The sequence below is a fragment of the Haliaeetus albicilla genome, chromosome 3 (genome assembly GCF_947461875.1).
Source record: "Haliaeetus albicilla chromosome 3, bHalAlb1.1, whole genome shotgun sequence".
In the NCBI taxonomy this organism is placed as follows: Eukaryota; Metazoa; Chordata; class Aves; order Accipitriformes; family Accipitridae; genus Haliaeetus; species Haliaeetus albicilla.
In genome coordinates, this window is record NC_091485.1 from 10,042,061 (window position 1) to 10,059,461 (window position 17,401).

The 17,401-nt window shown below is 40.5% G+C and overlaps 2 protein-coding genes across 8 annotated transcripts in view; both read left to right on the forward strand.

The window, feature by feature from the left end:
• The window catches only part of LOC104321908 (cylicin-1), a 28,156-nt gene extending 23,604 nt beyond the window's left edge, over positions 1–4,552 (forward strand). For 6 of the 7 annotated variants that reach the window (XM_069778803.1, XM_069778798.1, XM_069778796.1 and 3 more), the window contains one exon: positions 2,832–4,552. In XM_069778803.1, coding sequence (XP_069634904.1) covers positions 2,832–2,911 — 80 coding nt within the window. In that variant the 3' untranslated portion in view covers positions 2,912–4,552. The remainder of the gene's footprint in view (positions 1–2,831) is intronic. The other variant, XM_069778797.1, reaches the window with a different exon arrangement.
• A 1,968-nt stretch (positions 4,553–6,520) lies between these two features.
• The window catches only part of TEX10 (testis expressed 10), a 59,932-nt gene continuing 49,051 nt past the window's right edge, over positions 6,521–17,401 (forward strand). Inside the window, exons 1-4 of the mRNA XM_069778813.1 lie at positions 6,521–6,594; positions 7,060–7,208; positions 10,081–10,269; positions 11,675–12,381. Coding sequence (XP_069634914.1) covers positions 10,090–10,269; positions 11,675–12,381 — 887 coding nt within the window. The 5' untranslated portion in view covers positions 6,521–6,594; positions 7,060–7,208; positions 10,081–10,089. The remainder of the gene's footprint in view (positions 6,595–7,059; positions 7,209–10,080; positions 10,270–11,674; positions 12,382–17,401) is intronic.

Below are 17,401 nucleotides of genomic sequence, written 5' to 3' on the forward strand. Positions count from 1 at the left end.
ACAAGTGATGCACAATGCAAATTGCTCATCACCCACCACCTGATGCCCAGCCAAGTTCCTGAGCAGTGGCCCCCAGCCAGCTTTCCCCCTAGTTTATAAGCTGAGCATGACATCATATGGTATGGAATAGCCCTTTGGCCAGTTTGGGTCAGCTGTCCTGGCTGTGTCTCCCCCCAGCTTCTTGTGCCCCATAGCCTACTCTCTGGTGGGGTGGTGTGAGAAGCTGAAAAGTCCTTGACTTAGTGTAAGCACTGCTTAGTAACAACTAAAAGATCAGTGTATTATCAACATTATTCTCATCCTAAATCCAAAACACAGCACTATACCAGCTACTAGGAAAGGAATTAGCTCTATTCCAGCCAAAATCAGGACAACAACTCAGCAGACTATCTGTTTGGAATGGAAGTTCTGGAACAAATTGACAACATAAAACCACAAAAGTAGCAAACTGTTATAACTCTTCCATGAATATCACCTGGTCCTAGGGACCTCCAGGAAAAAAAATGGTTAAGTTACTGATGGTAGTGTTTTCTTCCATAAAGCTTCCTTTGGAACCTGAAAATTTGGGGGTGGCAAATACGGTTCTCTTTTATGTATATTTCTCTTTTTTTCAAGGTTTTGTTGTGTGTTGAACACAGCTGCTTGCTCCTTGTCCCTTACTCCCCCACACACAGCCAGGGAAGAGGATAGAAAGAACAAAAGTGAGAAAACTCATGGGTCATGATAATGATAGTTTAATAAGTGAAGGGAAAGAGCGGGGGGAGGGGAACAAGTGATGCAAAGACAATCGCTCAGCACTTCCCGCAAGCAGACTGATGCCCAGTCTCTGAGCAACAGCCACCTTGGAAGCTGAAGCCAACCTCACCTCCTTGCCTCCCCAGTTTTTATTGCTGAGCATGATGTATCCCTGTGGCCAGTTTGGGTTAGTTGTCCCAGCTGTGTCCCCTACCAGTCTTTTTCCCATTCCCAGCCTAATTACTGTGGGGGTGCAGAGTGGGAAGGAGAGAAAGCCTTGACACTGTGCAAGCACCCTTTGGCAACAGGCAAAACACTGGTGTGTTATCAACACTGTTTTGGCCACAAATCCAAAACACAGCATCATACAGGCTGCTGTGAAGAAAATTATACATCCCAGCCAAAACCAGTACAGGGTTCCAGGTAATCATTCAAACTGCCAGCTTCTATTGAACAGGTGAACAGAAACTGTTTAGAAAAACAAGGTAGGAATTAGTGGACACCTGGAAAAATACGATCTGCTTAGAGTGGTTGGTGGGAAATGAATATGGCTTTTGTGATAAGAAAACATTCCTTACAGACTTTCTGGAGTTGTTTGAAAGGGGTCAGCAAAGGAGTCAGATAAAGGTTATCCAGTTCATTAGTCTGTTTGGAATTCCAAGAAGCTTTTGATAGGTACTCTAATCAGAGGCTTTTAAGGGAACTAACTGGCTGTGGGAAAAGAGGGAAATCTGCATTGTTTAAATAATAAACAGATAGCAAATGGGCAATTACTTTTTACAATGAAAAGAGATTCCAGTAGAGAACTGTGGGCCTCTGCTTAAGACCTGTGCTGTTTAGTATCTTCACAAATGACCTGGAAAAAGGGATGAGTATCTGGATGACAAAATTTTGTCAAATTTGAAAGTTAAATGTGTTGGTTGACTGACAAATTTCAAAAGCTCCTCATCAGATCAGTGGAAATACCAACTTATCAGTCAGGAGAATATGTTGAATACAAGGAGTTAAGGAAAGAATGGAAATAAAGATGGGAGTCATCATTTTGCTATTGCATAAACTCATGCTTTGCATGTATCTGGCATAGGGCATATATTTCTGTTTCCCTTATTTCAGATAAAAGACTTCATTGCGGCAAAAGGTTTAGAGAAGGCAGCAAAATATGGAATTATCTTCTATATAAGAAGCAACAGAAAGCTAGGACTTTTTTTGGCCTGGAAAAGAGATGACTGAGCTATTGTGACAGAGATTAGTAAAATCATGAGTGGATGGAGATGACAGACAGGATTCTATTATTTTCTATCTCTTTTGATCCATAAACTTGGAGTAGTGTGGGACTCCAACTTCAAAATGGACAAAAAGAGATGGTTCTTTATGCAGTAGTAGGTGGATGATCTATGGAACTCCTAGCAAAAGAATAATGTGGATACAAAAATATTACGTGTCCTTGTCTTCACTGTCTGGGCCAGACTGGCCAAGTGTTTGGAAGAGGACTACTGAAAAGTTTGCCGTATTGGACTTGGAAAGTTTTCTGAGCTGAAGATGATCTGAGATAGGGAGAAGATAGTATTCCCACACCCTACCAAGCATCAGGCACACTTGCCCTGCTCTTACTCTTCCCTTAGCATCTGGTTACCAGTGCTGAATGTTTGTTATTGCCACTTAAGCAGTCCCTGTGTTTCTTCTACTTCTCCTCTCCCTCTCCTGAAGTCATGGGTGTTAGTTTCATCGAAGCAACAGGGCCTTCTTGCTTCTGTTCAGAAGAGGTCACTTTGACTTATTGTTACAGTGATAAAATCAAGCACTTCTGGTCATGCTTTCCTGATTATCAGCTGCAGATCTTTCCAAGCCAGAGAAAGAGTAGAGGGGCAAGACAGACCCTTTAACTGAACCAGTACAGCTGTTCATAGCAATATATAGTTATAGTTTCCAGGCACACTCTGGTAACTGTTAACAGTTATGGTATGCTTCGTTTAATAAGAAGAGATCCAAACTCCTGTCAGCATCTAAATGTTTCAGTATAACTTGTGCTTTTAAATGCACTTTATCATAAAACCACTTATTTTCTGGTTTTGTTTGTTTGTTTGCCTTTAACTAAGGAATTGATATTCCGAATGTTATAAGGATCCTGACTGAAAGTGGAACTCTGAGAAGACCAAGCAACAGCAGCACGCAGTGACATCGTAGTTAATAGAGTTAATATAGCAATGTTTACTTTCTGTAAGTTTGTTGTTTTACTTAATATGAACTCAGTGTACCTGATTTTGCTATGTTCAAATTTTGTACGGTGTTATTTTAATTAAATTAATAACTTGGTTTTGAGATTCTTGTTATTTATTTCTCCATATAGCTGAAATTTCTGTATTGTGGAAAGGTTGTAAAGCTCATGTTCTTTCTTTCCATGTTGAAACATACTTTTAAAACAGGTAGCTGTTGTTTTTCTCAATATCATTAAATACCATACATTGACAGTCTGATCTTTTCTTATTGCTGGTTCTTTTACAAAGAGTTATCAGCAGAATGAACTACTGCAGTCAGCAGTACAAATTAAGCCTACAACAAATAACCTGGAAGTTACTCCCTGTGGCTGCTGGGCCTGACTCAAAAGCTTTTGTAATGAAAAATCCTCTCCCATATAAGGATTATGAATAGGTCTCTGCATATTTTTTTACAATAAAGATTAAAAATAATAGTAAAAAATCAGTGCTGTCAGTCTAGTTCTGAGTTGAGAAATACTTGGATTATAGCCCATTTAGGGAGCCTAGATAATTGGAAGCTTTAGCAAAGTCAGCAGAGGTTGGCTATGCTTGCAAATTCAGGGATACGTCCTAAGAGACCTAAGCGGACTATGGTTAAGAGGCACTGATGTGGTAGCAAAAGTATCTTTTGTCTTCTCTTATTGCACCGGTATGAGAATGAAATGAAACCTGGCTTGTACTGTCCTTCAGTTCAGGCTCTTTTAACATGAACTTTTTTCCAACAAAAGCAGTAGTGGTTTTGACTGAATGTAAAGGTCTATACATTAATGACGACTACATTTGTGGGATGATGAAAAATGTTTGGGATGGTTACAAATTAGTGTGTTTGGGAAAAAAAAAAATTAAAATTAAATTGTGTAATTAAAATTTGCTTCCTGCTTGTGAAGTTGGGTAGCATTCAGTGGTTCTAATTAAAGCGCTTCAGCTTTGCAGCCAAATGCTGGTATGATATAGACATGCTGGGGCCAGATGGTAAATGAACCCTGTAATGTTAACTTACATTTTTGGGGGAGATCTGGATGGAAATGAGAATCCTCATCCTGATGGTTTCACATCTTCATATCATGGAATTCAAGATGCCATAAAAATAAGGTAACAAAGAAAGCAGCATTGGTTAGTTTTGTTCTATGAACAGACACGGGAATGAAATCAGTTCACCAAAAAGTAAAGAAATTAAAACACAAAACGCTGCTTTAAGGACATTGTGAAGAATTTCTAGAATGCCTCTAAATATGTTCTTGTCAGAAGCAGAGGTGGAACCAGAGCTCTTAGAGCTCATTTACTCTACAATAGGGACAATGTTAATGCTTGCTTTATGAACTTGGTCAGTAAAAACATCTTTTACTTGAGACAAAATTCTGAATTCTGTTCCCGTAATGCAGAAAATAAAAATAGAAACATCTTTTTTTGTTTGTTTGTTTTCAAAGGGCAGAACATTCTATTAATTAAAATAATAAAATCAGAATGTTCAGCTGTTGTAAATGGCCATCTCTGGGACAGCTTCTTTTTCCTCTTACTGTGGAACCACTCCTAGTGGAAATAAATTTAAAGTTAAGTTGAAATGACTTGGATTTGAGTATTTTTTTTCGCTTGGGTGCAGGAGGAGCATGCTGGAAATGGAAAGACCTCAGTCTATGGCACACTGATATAAAATAGTTTGAATGATATGCTGCAGTGTTGCTGTACTTCTCAAGGACAGCTGAGAAAACTGAACTGCTCAAAAATCATATGAGTGTATGCTTCTGGAAATGTTTTCTGAAAACGTAGTCTCACACAGTCTATTCAGTTGTACAATTATCCCCCCCTTCCCCTTTTATAGAGGCTGCAAAAGAATGATATTATTTTGTTCTTGTATCCGCCTGTATTTTGTGATGGCCTGGTATATTCTTATCCCAATGGAAAACTATTTTTGCTCCAAAACAGTTTTTAAAGATAATGTTTTACTTGTGCCAGAATTGCAAAGTAAGGAAGGCGTTCTCTTTACTAATGACGCTTAAAGGATGATGCTGACTGCATTTGATAATACAGTTTGTTTCTCACAGCAACAGCAAGGCAGACAGCTGGGGTTATTGGAGAATTAATAGAATTAAAACTTATGCAACAGCAAGAGAAATTAAACCAAGAGAAAATTTATTTTTCTTTTACCTTTACCTTAGTTTTATACATTTTACTCGGAGACCGTAGAGCTTCAGGGAAGTGATTTTTAACAAACATGGAGAACTTCTCTTATAAGGCAGAAAGCGGAAAGGAGAAGGGTATTCACAGGTAGAATTGATAGGAGATGAAAAGTTTTTGAGCGTGCGACAGAAGACTTACTGTCTGCTGTAAATAAATCACGGTCTCATTATCATAAATAAATAGATCTGTGTTCTAGGCAGGTACGGAACCATCCTCCTCCGGTGTTGCTGCTCCCTGCATCTTCTGGGGTTGCGCTCTGTCCTCCTGACTTAGGAACTCGCTGCCCCTTTCGAAGCAGCAAGTCTGGGCATCGGTGCGCAAAACGACACAGCCTGCCCGGTGGTTTGATGCCGTATGGGAAACCTGGAACGCCAACGCTGACTCTGCGTTGCCTCCACCGAAATCCTTCTCTCTTCCGAGTGTTTTCCACCTCTAGAAACGTACATCTTGGTATCTGTTACTCCTAACGCACTCTCCTTACCTCCCGTAGCCCATCCCCACAACCGCACTCAAGAGCACACCCCGCTGTGGTGATACCAAAAAGCCGGTCAAAGAAACTCTCAAAGACTCGTTTTGGAGTTTTAGAAAGCAGGCATTTTTTATTGCAGCTCTGGATGCATGGGGGATAGTTCCACCCAGTGTGCATACCACAGCTTTAGCACTAACAGGTTATATAGAATAACTTAATTGCATGTTAATCAGATTAGTATACATATACATAAAAATAATTGCAACTGATTATCTTAATACTGCCTACATCCGATCATGTGCAATGAAGGGTCCATTTGAGTCGAAGGGCTGCTTTTGCGACCACCGACCCATTTGAAGTTCTTGCTGGCTGTCCTTGAAGCCTTTATTCTTGTCCTTGTTCTTTGATCTTGAAGCTTAACGCAGCTTCGATCACAAGTTTCAACATCGTTCTCATCGAGTGTACAGGAACATCTAGTCATAAGAGCAAAGAACTGCAAAACTTCTGAGTAACTACCTCTACTAGTTAATCGCTTGGCTATACTTTCGTCTGTGGTTTCAATCATAGCGTTAGTATAAGATTTCTCGTAAGTATTTACCAAATCTCACTTTTACAGCCACCTAGCAGCAAACCAGTTTCCACGGCCGGCACCAAATATTAAAACCCTCAGAATATTTAGACATACCGTACAGAATGGATGGAAATATGCTATCAGCGGGGAGGGACAGAGAAAAGAAAACTTCGCCCTCACCCTCTCCTCCTCTCCTCCCCGCCAGCCCGGAGCCCACCCCCTCGCACCCACTCACCGCCGCCGCTGTAGGTGGCGCCAGCGCCCCGCGGCCCCGGGCGGAGCGGGAAGGAAGGGCGCTCCTTCCCGCCCGCAGCCGCTCACGTGGGCGGCCGGTTTCCGGGCAGGTTCTCGGGGGGCGGAAGGGGGCTCGCGCTGCCGCGTGGTTGGTGAGTGGACGGCGCGCGGGGAAAGGGGGGGGGCTCGGCGGCGCTGTTGCCGCGCGGGAAGAGGAAGAGGAGGAGGAAGAAGAAGAGGAAGAGGGAGGAGGAGGAGCAGGCGGTAGCGCCCGGCCCGACCCGGCCTGGCCCTGCCCTGCGCTAATCGGCCGCCTTTTGTGTGACCCACCCCCTTTCCCTCACGCTCCTGCGCAGGGCGGCGGGAAAGCCTGAGCACAGCCGCGGGCGTGCCGGTCCCGGCTCAAGCGGCGGCCTCGGCTCCCCCCCAGCCTCGGGCCTCCTCGTCCTCCGTCCTCCTCCTCCGCCGCCCCCCGCCTTGCCTCCCCCGGGGGTGCTTCCCTCAGCCGCTGGAGGAGCCCCGGCTCTTCCCCCGACGCGGCTGCCGGCAGCCGAACTTGGCGGCCTCCCCGCCGGCAGCGGGCGGGAACTAACGCGCTTTATTTAAACGCCTCGTAGAGAGGAAGAGCGGCTGGGAGAGAAGCGGTTCGTCGGGAACTAAGCCGAAAGATGTCCCGGGACGGTGAGGAAGGTTGTTTAACGGCCTAGAGCGGCGGGAGGAGGAGCCGCCGCCGCCTCCTCCGCTTCAGCAGCGCTTCGGCTCTGGGGTATGGCGTTTGCGGGGGTTGGGTTGGGTTGTGTGGTGACGGGGACAGGCTGGCCAGCGCCGGAGCCTCAGGAAGTTAATTGCGATTTAAGTACTTGCTCCCAACCCCTTGGTTGGGAGAGAACTCGCCCAGGTGGAAATCCTCTGCGGGATGAGAAGTGTTAGGGCAAGTACCCGGCCTGTCTGGTTTATCAGGATTTTCCCGATTGCTTGAGCTTGTAAATGTGCTGGTAGCAAGATTCCCTGAGGATACTTGCCTCAGAGCTGCAGTAAGGGAGTAAATTACAGGTGGAACCGCCGCTCCTTCTGGTTCCCGCCTGTTTCCCTAAGCCTGAGGCAAGGATGGCCGAGTGACAACTGAAGCAGCTTCTGAAAAGCGCTGCGGACAGCTTCATGTTAAAGGAAGCTGGCATTGATTCGAGGTTATTTTAATGCTCTGGATTGTAAAACTATATCAGCGCATAAACTGTTAGGTGCGCTTAGCTCTGTCCTGTTGGAGGAGGGCCGACTGAAAATACAGTTGAAGTCGAAAGGCAAACAGCTGCTTCAGCAGGAAGTTTTATTATAATCTTTACATAACTTCATAAGCTGTATACAGTTTTGTTTAATGTCTTATGACATAGAGACTGTGGTGTTTGTTTTCACGGCTTTGGTTTTGTAAGCCTTTTATCTCTCGTTTAGCGTGGTACCTATGAATTGGAAATGCATATGTTTAGATTTCCAATAAACTATTTCCAAAATATGCAGTGCAAGGTAAACTGTGCTGCTTTGTTTTAGTAGGAGAAAGCATATTTTATAAGACTCCTCCTTTAAAAGAACTTAATTGACTTTGTTCAGGTGTGTGTGTACCTGTATCGTAAAGTTTCTAAGGCTAATTGGAAGCCAAACATTTTGCCTTATGGAGTGAGCCTTCCTAAATATCTCCATTAAAGCAAGCTTTGTAAGTAGAAATAGCATTCCTGTCAAAAGCTTCTAGCTATTTCTGTAAGTCTTGCAATCAAGTAGTGAAAAACTTGTTGTAATTTTTTCCTAAAAGATGCATATGGTAAAAATCAAAAGCTTATAAGACCACAGTTGTTATAGTTGGACACTAAAGGACCTTTTTATTTTGGCACCAAACCCCAAGTTCTTTAAAGCCTTTTCAGTTGATAGGTTACTTATGCTAAATTTATACTTCAGTTAAAGTGGTCTTGCATATAGCTGTTTTAAGCTAGCATGGGAAAAGCAGAAATTAAGTTGTAGTCCAATATTTGTATAATCAGTTGTTTAAATTGTTTTAAAAGACTAGAAAATGACAGTTGGGTTTAAAACTTTCTTTAGTGATTATCTTGATGATGTGCATGTCAAATACTGTGATACAGCACAAATTTACAGTTTGAAGTTTGCTGGGAAAATATCAGCTGTCGAATTCCATTTCCTAGAGTGAATGATGATCATGTCCACCATAAAAGAATCATGGTTTGGATATTTTATTTAGAAATCTATTTATAGGTTTAGTCAGCTGTATTTTTTTCTTTTTTTTTTAGTTAGTTTGGTCTTTAAAATTTGAACGTTGTGTTTGCAACTTTTTTGTATAGTTCAGATTTTAAGAATGTGTAAAACCTAGTTACTCAAAGTGTAGTCTGAAAGAGAGCAGAAACAAAAAGTTTATGTACCTGACAGCATGGACTTTATACTGTGTACAGTGAGGTCTGGAAGTATTCAGATTTCCAGCTCTGTGAATACTTGTTATCATTAGAAAGCTGCGAGATGTTAAACCTAACATCATAACGGCTTTGTGCTTGTCTCCCCCTTTTAAACTGTAAGTAATCTCTGCAACCACTTCTAGGAGTCGTCAGACCATGGATTCATGGTCTTAATTAACAGAAATCTAGGCACAATTTGTATGTGATGTTGAGTGTTATGACATCAGCTTCTGGAGTTTTGTTAAGAATTAATTTAGAAGTATGGAGATCAAGGGAAGGAAGATTAAATAAAGGAACTTGAGGTGTAGTGTTTGTTGGGGGTTTTTGGTGGTTTGGGTTTTTTGCCTTTTTTTTTCTTAAGTCTGGTAGAATTAAGAGTACTTTTATCCGTACTGATACGTCAAAGCCAAAAGGTCATTCAGAAATTGAAGTGTGGGGTTTGATTTGTTTTGGTTATTGTACATCTAGTATGTCTGTACTACTTCTCATACTACCTTATAGCTACTCATACTACCTTATTTCTTATGCCTTTATTTAATATGACTTAGTTTTTCAGTCTCTTTTTACTCTATGTGTGCCCATTTAACACACCCCACACCCCCCCCCCCCCCAGCTTCTTTCTAGTTACTGGTTTTAAATGCACAGACTGGACTTTTCAGTGTGTAGTGGAAGTTTTCTTAGACTCTTCTATACTGCTGTTATCAGTGATGGCCTGATTAAAACCTGTGATTTTTACCTGTGCAGACTATGCTATTAATGATTGAGTTGGTAAACAACATACAAATTAAATGAAACAGTTCACCGAGCTCCTTCGGCTTGGCAAGAGTCAACTATGTAAAAAGTTGCTTTATTGGCAGGAACTTTTTAAAACAAAACCAACAACTGAATCAGATAAAGCAGTGGAAGATGCAGATACTTAAGTGATCTTTTTCAGTAAAGTAGTTCCCAGAGCAAAGATAACTAAAGGAGCAACAGAATGTTCTCTGGACACTAGAAGAACAGCTGTACTGAATCAGTCTGCATGTCTGTTTAGCCTAGCATCTTGTCTCAGGAGCAGACACCAGTTTATGCATTGGAAAAAGCATAAAATCAGTAGTCTTCATTAGGAAGCTGCTGCTCTTTGGTGGGGAAAAAATATTTGTTTGTAGTGTATTTAATCAAATTAAAATTCTGAATATCTTTTTTCAGAGAATCAGAATGACTAAGAAAAGGAAACATCAAGAAGATTTCCAGAAAGTGAAATTAAAAGTTGGGAAAAAAAAGCCTAAACTAGAGAATGCAACTGATACTACATTCAAAACAAAGGCCATACAGATTCCTGAGCAGCTTAAAGAAGATGGAGTGCTTCCTACGCAAAATAGAAAACTTAACATAAAGGTATACTGTGTCATTACATTCTGAAACGACAGAAAATTACAGGTCATTTATCTAGGTTTACTATGTTTACTAGAGTTCAGGAAAAAATATTTAAAAAAAAATTAGAAAACCCCAGCAGAGTATCTGAATACAGCCTCTTTGTCCTTGACAATAAGCTGACCCATGAATTTAATACTCCAATTGCTGGACCAGCATATAGCCCAAGGGAAAGGTTCTCAGCAGTGCAAAAACTCAAGTTGCACACTGATCTAAGTATCTAGGATTAACGTTTGGTTTTTGAAAGCCTTTTGTAACTTAAGGACGGGGTTTTAAAAAGTAGACTTCCTGAGATGATGTTTTTAAAAAATCTTGCATTTCTTTGGGTGGTGGTTCTGCTTTCCTTCCTTTGTGCCGTCTTCTATCTCTTGCTGCTCTCTGCTTAAACTGAAGAAAGCTGTTGAGACTGAGATTTCACAGTTCTACTTTTGAGAACAAGTGTGAGAGGACATATTTTTGCTCATCCCTCTGTTAAGTCAGTAGGGTTGTGCATAAACTTAAGAATGAAGGAGTATATAATTACCTGAAGGACAAGTGTCATGGTTTAACCCCAGCCAGCAACTAAGCACCACGCAGCCACTTACTCACTTTCCCCCCACCCAGTGGGATGGGGGAGAGAATCAGGGGCGGGGTGGGGGGGTGGGATGTAAAACTTCTGGGTTGAGAAAAGAATGGTTTAATAGAACAGAAAGGAAGAAAATAATAATGATAATAATAACAATAATAAAATGACAATAATAATAAAAGAATTGGTATATACAAAACAAGTGGTGCACAATGCAATTGCTCACCACTTGCCAACTGACACCCAGTTAGCTCCTGAGCAGTGATCCCCCCAGGCCAACTCCCCCCAGTTTATATACTGGGCATGACGTCACATGGTATGGAATACTCCTTTGGCCAGTTTGGGCCAGCTGTCCTGGCTGTGTCCCCTCCCAACTCCTTGTGCCCCTCCAGCCTTCTTGCTGGCTGGGCATGAGAAGCTGAAAAATCCTTGACTTAGGCTAAACATTACTTAGCAACAACTGAAAACTTCAGTGTGTTATCAACATTCTTCTCATACTGAACCCAAAACACAGCACTATACCAGCTACTAGGAAGAGAATTAACTCTATCTCAGCCAAAACCAGGACAACAAGTCACGGTATCTTGATTTTCTTGTCATTGAATTTTGATGATTTGTTCATTGTTACGTTTTAAACTAATATTGTAGTTGTTCTGAACATATTATGCTGTTATGAACAGCAGTACATCATAAGAATAGATTTTGCATTTTTGTGTGTTTAAGAAAAATGCTGGAAGTAGGTGGGGAAATTTAAAATGCTGAAAGTAATAATGACGGCAAGTATATATGTTTCTTTCCTTTTAGGATCTGCTTTCACAGATGCATCACTATAGTCCTGGGGTTAAGCATAATGCACTTCTTGGGCTCAAAGATCTCCTGTCTCAGTATCCATTTGTAGTTGATGCACACCTTTCAAATATAATAAGTGAGGTGGCAGCTGTGTTTACAGACAAAGATTCTGGTGTCAGAGGAGCAGCTGTTCACCTACTGCAATTCTTGGCTTCAAAAATAAGAGCGGAACAGATTGCTCCATTTTTTCCTTTGGTAAGTGCCCATCTCTCCAGTGCCATGACTCATATCAGTGAGGGAATTCAGGAAGATTCATTGAAAGTCTTGGATGTTTTATTGGAAGCATACCCAACTCTTCTCACAGACCGCAGCAGTATATTGTTGAAGAATTTTGTAGAGCTTATTTCTCACCAGCAACTGTCAAAAAGACTGAAAAGCAGAGAGAAACTTTCCTGGATGCTCTCTGTTAACCCAAATCGCAGAGTAACCTCTCAGCAGTGGAGGTTGAACGTACTTACCAGGCTCAAGAAGTTTCTCCAGGCAGTGGTAGATGGATCCAGTGAAAGAGAGGATGAAGGGCTTCAAGAGCAAAAGGATGGCCCTCATTCTGTGAGGAACCCAATATGTATAAGTTGGAAGGTCCATGCAAATAATCAGCAACATATACAACTGTTTGAAAATGGTGGCTTACGACCAAAGATCAACTCATCATTTAGACTGAGGTGAGAAAACATTAACTAATTTGGGAATTAATGTCAACTGTATGATCACAATGTTAAACTGTGGTTCGTTGCTATTGAAGACAACAATTTAATTTTTATTGTGGGGTTGTCCCTTAGCCATATTTTAGGGCATTTAGTGTAATGTGCAGTCTTACTGCAGTGGCTTGAAGATTTGGAAATACTCAGCAGATAACTGTGCTATGTGTATATCATGAACTTTCCCATTATCAGATAGAAGCTTTATTTTATGCTATGCATAACAACTTTGGAAGACCAGCTCTAGTGGTTTTCTTGGAATGCGAACTGATGACCACACGTTGTTGCAGGATATCAAATAGACCTGAGGGCAAGCAGGCAAATTTCCTTACATGAAATGTAAGCTTGTTTCTTACACTGTGATAATGAATTCTACTGAAACTTTGTGCTTTTACCTGCAAGAGTCTATGATAAGTTTAGGAGTCTATTTCCTTTGACTATAGCTCCTTTTAAAAAGGACAGCATGATGTGTCTGGCTGTATGAAGTTCTGTGGAGTTTCTGATTCTGGCTATTTTTAATCAATTCACCAGTTTATATCTTCAGTATGGATAAAAGTTGTCTCATCTGAGACATGTTGATGAATATGGAAGAAAGCGTAGTCTGCTTAGTCACAGAAAGGTTTGTTTGTTTTTTAGTAGTACTCTAAATAGATGTGAGCTGAAGTTAAGGGAAAAATAACTAACCATCTTTGTTTTTCTTCCTCCTTTCTGATTCACCCACTCCTTAAACTAGAGGGGAACCTCCCACCCCACTTTATGGTACCTTTTAAACATTTGCATGCTCATGTATATGAATTACTGTAGATGTTACATACCTGCTGGTAGGAGATCTGGAATGATGACTTGAAAAACAGAAGCTGTTTAGCCGTTACACAGGGCTTCTAATCTATAGATAGCAGGGTATTTTGAAGAGAAACCAGAATCCTTGTTTTACTGCTGGGGGAGACTGAATAAGGGGTATAAAGCAGTTAATACCAAATTCATCTAGGAGGTCAGTGGCAGAAAAGGGCATAAAACTCACGGCCTAATCCATTGCTATGTCCGTCTCATATCTTTGAATGAATGAAGTGCAGAAGAAGAGGTGTTCTCTTTTAATACTACAGGTATTGGCCTGAGTTAGCGGGCATTTTCCACCTCTGTCTTGGAGACACACGAATGACCATTCCATTTCCACTCTCCTAGGCTTTCACTTGGCAGATAGCATATTACTTCTAGTAGGTATAGGAAATTTACATTAAGCTAAGTAAAATCTGCAGCTTATTCTCATAGAAGTGGTTGTTAATATAGCATAAGAGTTCAGTCATGGCCAACAATATCTGCTGCAGGTAAAACTTTAGTTGGAAACTAGACCAGTGAAGCCCATGAGGCAGGGGGAATGGTTCAGTGCTGAGCACACAACAGTCTTGTGGAATTCGTCTCTGCAGTCAGAAGCATATGATTGTGGACCACCGTATATCAGAGGATTCTTGTATTGTGCCCTGAATGATATGCAGTGGGTGATATACGATGCCCTGTAGTAGCTGAAGATGGCATTGTATGCAAGGTCTAGGAAAATAAACTTTACGTCTGGTGTCACCTGAATTGGATTCCACTTTTCTGAGGAGCTAGATTTTGGTGAAACATCGTGATCAACTTGTGGTTATAAATACTTTCAAAAAGGCGTTTGCAAGCATGAGGAGGATCCAGAAGAATAGAAGGAAACATTGCTAGAATCCAAGGCAAGACTGGCAAAGCAAGCTGATGGCAGCACAACAGGAGGATGGAAAGAGAAGGGGCATCTGCTGAAGGTACTAAAATGTTCTTGTTTTGTTGCATTTGCACATATTTTTGGTATATTCATTTTGCACAAAGGGCCAGTACAGCTTGTTTTAGTGGATATCTGCAAAATTCTAAGAGTGGAAGTTAATGTGGTGGCTTTTGTATTTGCCACTGAAATCTTTTCTAGTAGTCTGAAGGTGTTTAACTCTGTTTCTTCCAATCCCAACTGTGGCCTTTTACAGGCATTCCCAGGCCTCTGCTATGGCCATTACTGCAAGGACAGAATTTACTTCTAATAAGAGGTGCAAAACATCTGTAATGCTCCTTGAGTACTTCCAAAATCTCAAACAGTGTGTGTATTTTTGTTAAAAGAAGTCAATGCACTAATAGTCAAGTCCTAACTATAGGTAATGAGTTGACCAAACCGTAAGTAAGTAATTGCAGTGTGTATGTATTGACAGCCTCATTACTAATACTGCAAGTAAGTTTCAACTTTGTTCTTTAAAAAGTAGGCTTCCAAACACCACTAATAGTATGCTAAACTTTTAAAGTTCCTGTGTCTTTTTAATATTGCAAGTTCATTGTGCAGTGATGGCACCTCATTGATAACCTTGTGGTTATGGAAAGGGATTTTCAGAATCGGTTTGCAGTGTTAATGTTTAGTAAAAAGTGTAGATTCTGAGCTTGGAATGCTGGATGGTTCTTAAGATGGTCTTAAGACTTTGTTATTTTCTGTTGTGTGCTAGGTCTTCCTACTGTGTGTGAATTAAAGATTACAGTGAATTAGGAGATTATTAGAATATATCCTCTGCCTTATGTGCTGACTGTGCTTCTTCTTGCATCAAACTCATTTCAGGTGTGGAAAAATGGAAAGCCTTCACAACTTAAATGTGGTGATACCAAAGTGTGTGATCTTTTTTTGGACTGGATGGAAGTGGTGCTGAAGAGAAATGGTAGAGCTTCTGTTTCTGCTGAGAAAGGACAAAATGAAGCTGCAGAAAAAAACCAAAGAAGACTTGAGACACCAAAATGGAAACCAAAGCACAGTGAATAAATGTGTATGGTGTGACCTGTGCTTCAGATAGAAATGGAAAATACAGTTCACTTTATGTACTGAGTGTTTCTTTGCTGCAATTGGCAGTGCACACAAAAATGGAGGACAGTAACCTGGCTTAGACTCTGAGCCATAAAAACTCCTTAACTTCCAATGACTCTTCCTGTTTTAAGCAGCAGAAAGTTGTTTCCTTATTTTCTGTTTCTCTTACATTTCCTTGACTTCCTTTGCTGAATTTCTGTTGTCTCTTACTGTCAAATGGCAGATACATTACACAGTTTTCTTTTGTTTGGTCCTGCTTTATAAAAATATTGGTATTTTAAAGAAAAATGACAGCTTAAGGGGTACACAAATATCTTGCAGCTCCCTTCGATAGTATTTCATACCAATGTGAAGGTAGTATGCTTTGTAGTTTGAGCGCCGCCTTACCATTAAAGAATAGTGATAACAGATATGTGACAAAAAGATTAACACTTTAATTTACATCAAACCCTCCCAGTTCCAGTGAACCTGGGCTATTGTACTAATCAAATGCATACTGGACAGATTACAGTAATACTTTGTCATCATCTGTTACTGGCAATCAGATTTTATTTACTGCTTTTGTTGTTAACCTTGAATATTTGGAGGAGTCTTGAGAGATGGCGGCTTCTTTTGCAGAGGTAGATGAAAGGTGTGCTAAGCATTCTTGCGCAAATGCTTTTGGCAGCTGAGTGGAGTATCCCTTTTGGCATGAATTCTTCCTTCTTTTTCCATCCCTTGTTTCAGAAGAATACTGAGATAGTTGGGCTGGGTGTGTTAACACCTTTTTAGGAATCTTTGGGTGTTTTAACACTTTTGTAGGAATCTTCAGGTGTGTGTCGCCAACTTCTCAGGTTTCGTGCACTGTTCGCTGTTTAATGGGGAGATTTTTTTGTGCACCAGAAATAGATCGCTCAAATTCCAGAGCTCTGCTGTAATATCAGGTATTATTTTCAGAGAAATTATTAAAGACTACTACTTCAGAACTATTTAAGCCAATTACTGACATTTCAGAATCTTGGGTAAGTGTGTAGTCCTGTCATGGCATAGCGTTTACAGGACAACCTTTTTCAGTGAGGTTATGGTCTTGGTATCAGCTGGCTTGTCCAGTGATGGTTTAGAATTCGTTGTGGTTATAACTGGAAGGTGAGGCTTGTCTCCTGTGCCTTTTAGATGACTGAGAGTTAAATGTTTAAGTTGGAACTATTCACCCTAAACTCTCTTTACAGTCTGAAAGGAACTGGTGTCTTTACCGCAGTGTCTGCGGCATAGAAGGGACATAGAGCAACAAGGAAGGGACAAATGAGCCAAATTACACTGACTGTATACACTGGTTGCTGCAGTTAATGCTAAGCTTTGTAAAATTTTAACATGTCTGATAGTTGTAGGTATTAAGATAAAACTATCATTTTTTTTCTTATGACCAGTTATGTTTCCACTTGTCCCTTTTATTTTGTGCTGGAGGTCTAAATTCTCTCTCTGATCTTGCCTTTATTGAAAAAGAGCCTGCATTTGTCTCACACTTTCTTTTTATTCCTTTGCAGATGTCTTCTCCCTGCTCCTTTTACAGTTTGTTAATACCTGAATTTGTTTTGGTTTATTAATTTTCTTGAGAAACCAATTTCAGCCAGAGAGAAATGACAGAGTAAAATTTTCTGTTATGTGCATATTATAGATGACTGCAACAGCATGACAAATGTAGTTTCATAGAAGGATATAACTAATTGGATAATTTGGAAGTGACAGGATGACCAGGAAAAACGGCTTTATGTCTTTAATCCAGTATGAAATGAAAATATTTGTAAATAGAACTTGTCTGCTTATCTGTGGAAAGAAAGCATTTTTCAGATCCTATTTTGGGTGTATATGTAAAGAAAAAACACTTGGAGAACATCAATGAAATAGAAAGGAGTTTAACAGGAGGTTCAGTGTACCAATTTTATGTATGTTAGGAAGTTAGAATCATGATGGGAATTCCCTGCTGTGAGTTAGAAAACAAAATCATCATGGAAAACAATGTCAGAAATCATCAGTTGAAATTATTGCTGCTTTTTTTTTTTCTTTTTTAAGGGTTCTTGTTAAATGGAAACCCTTTCAGAAGCTTCTGTATTGCTTAAAATTAACAGGAATTATTCAAAGGTTTCTTTCTTT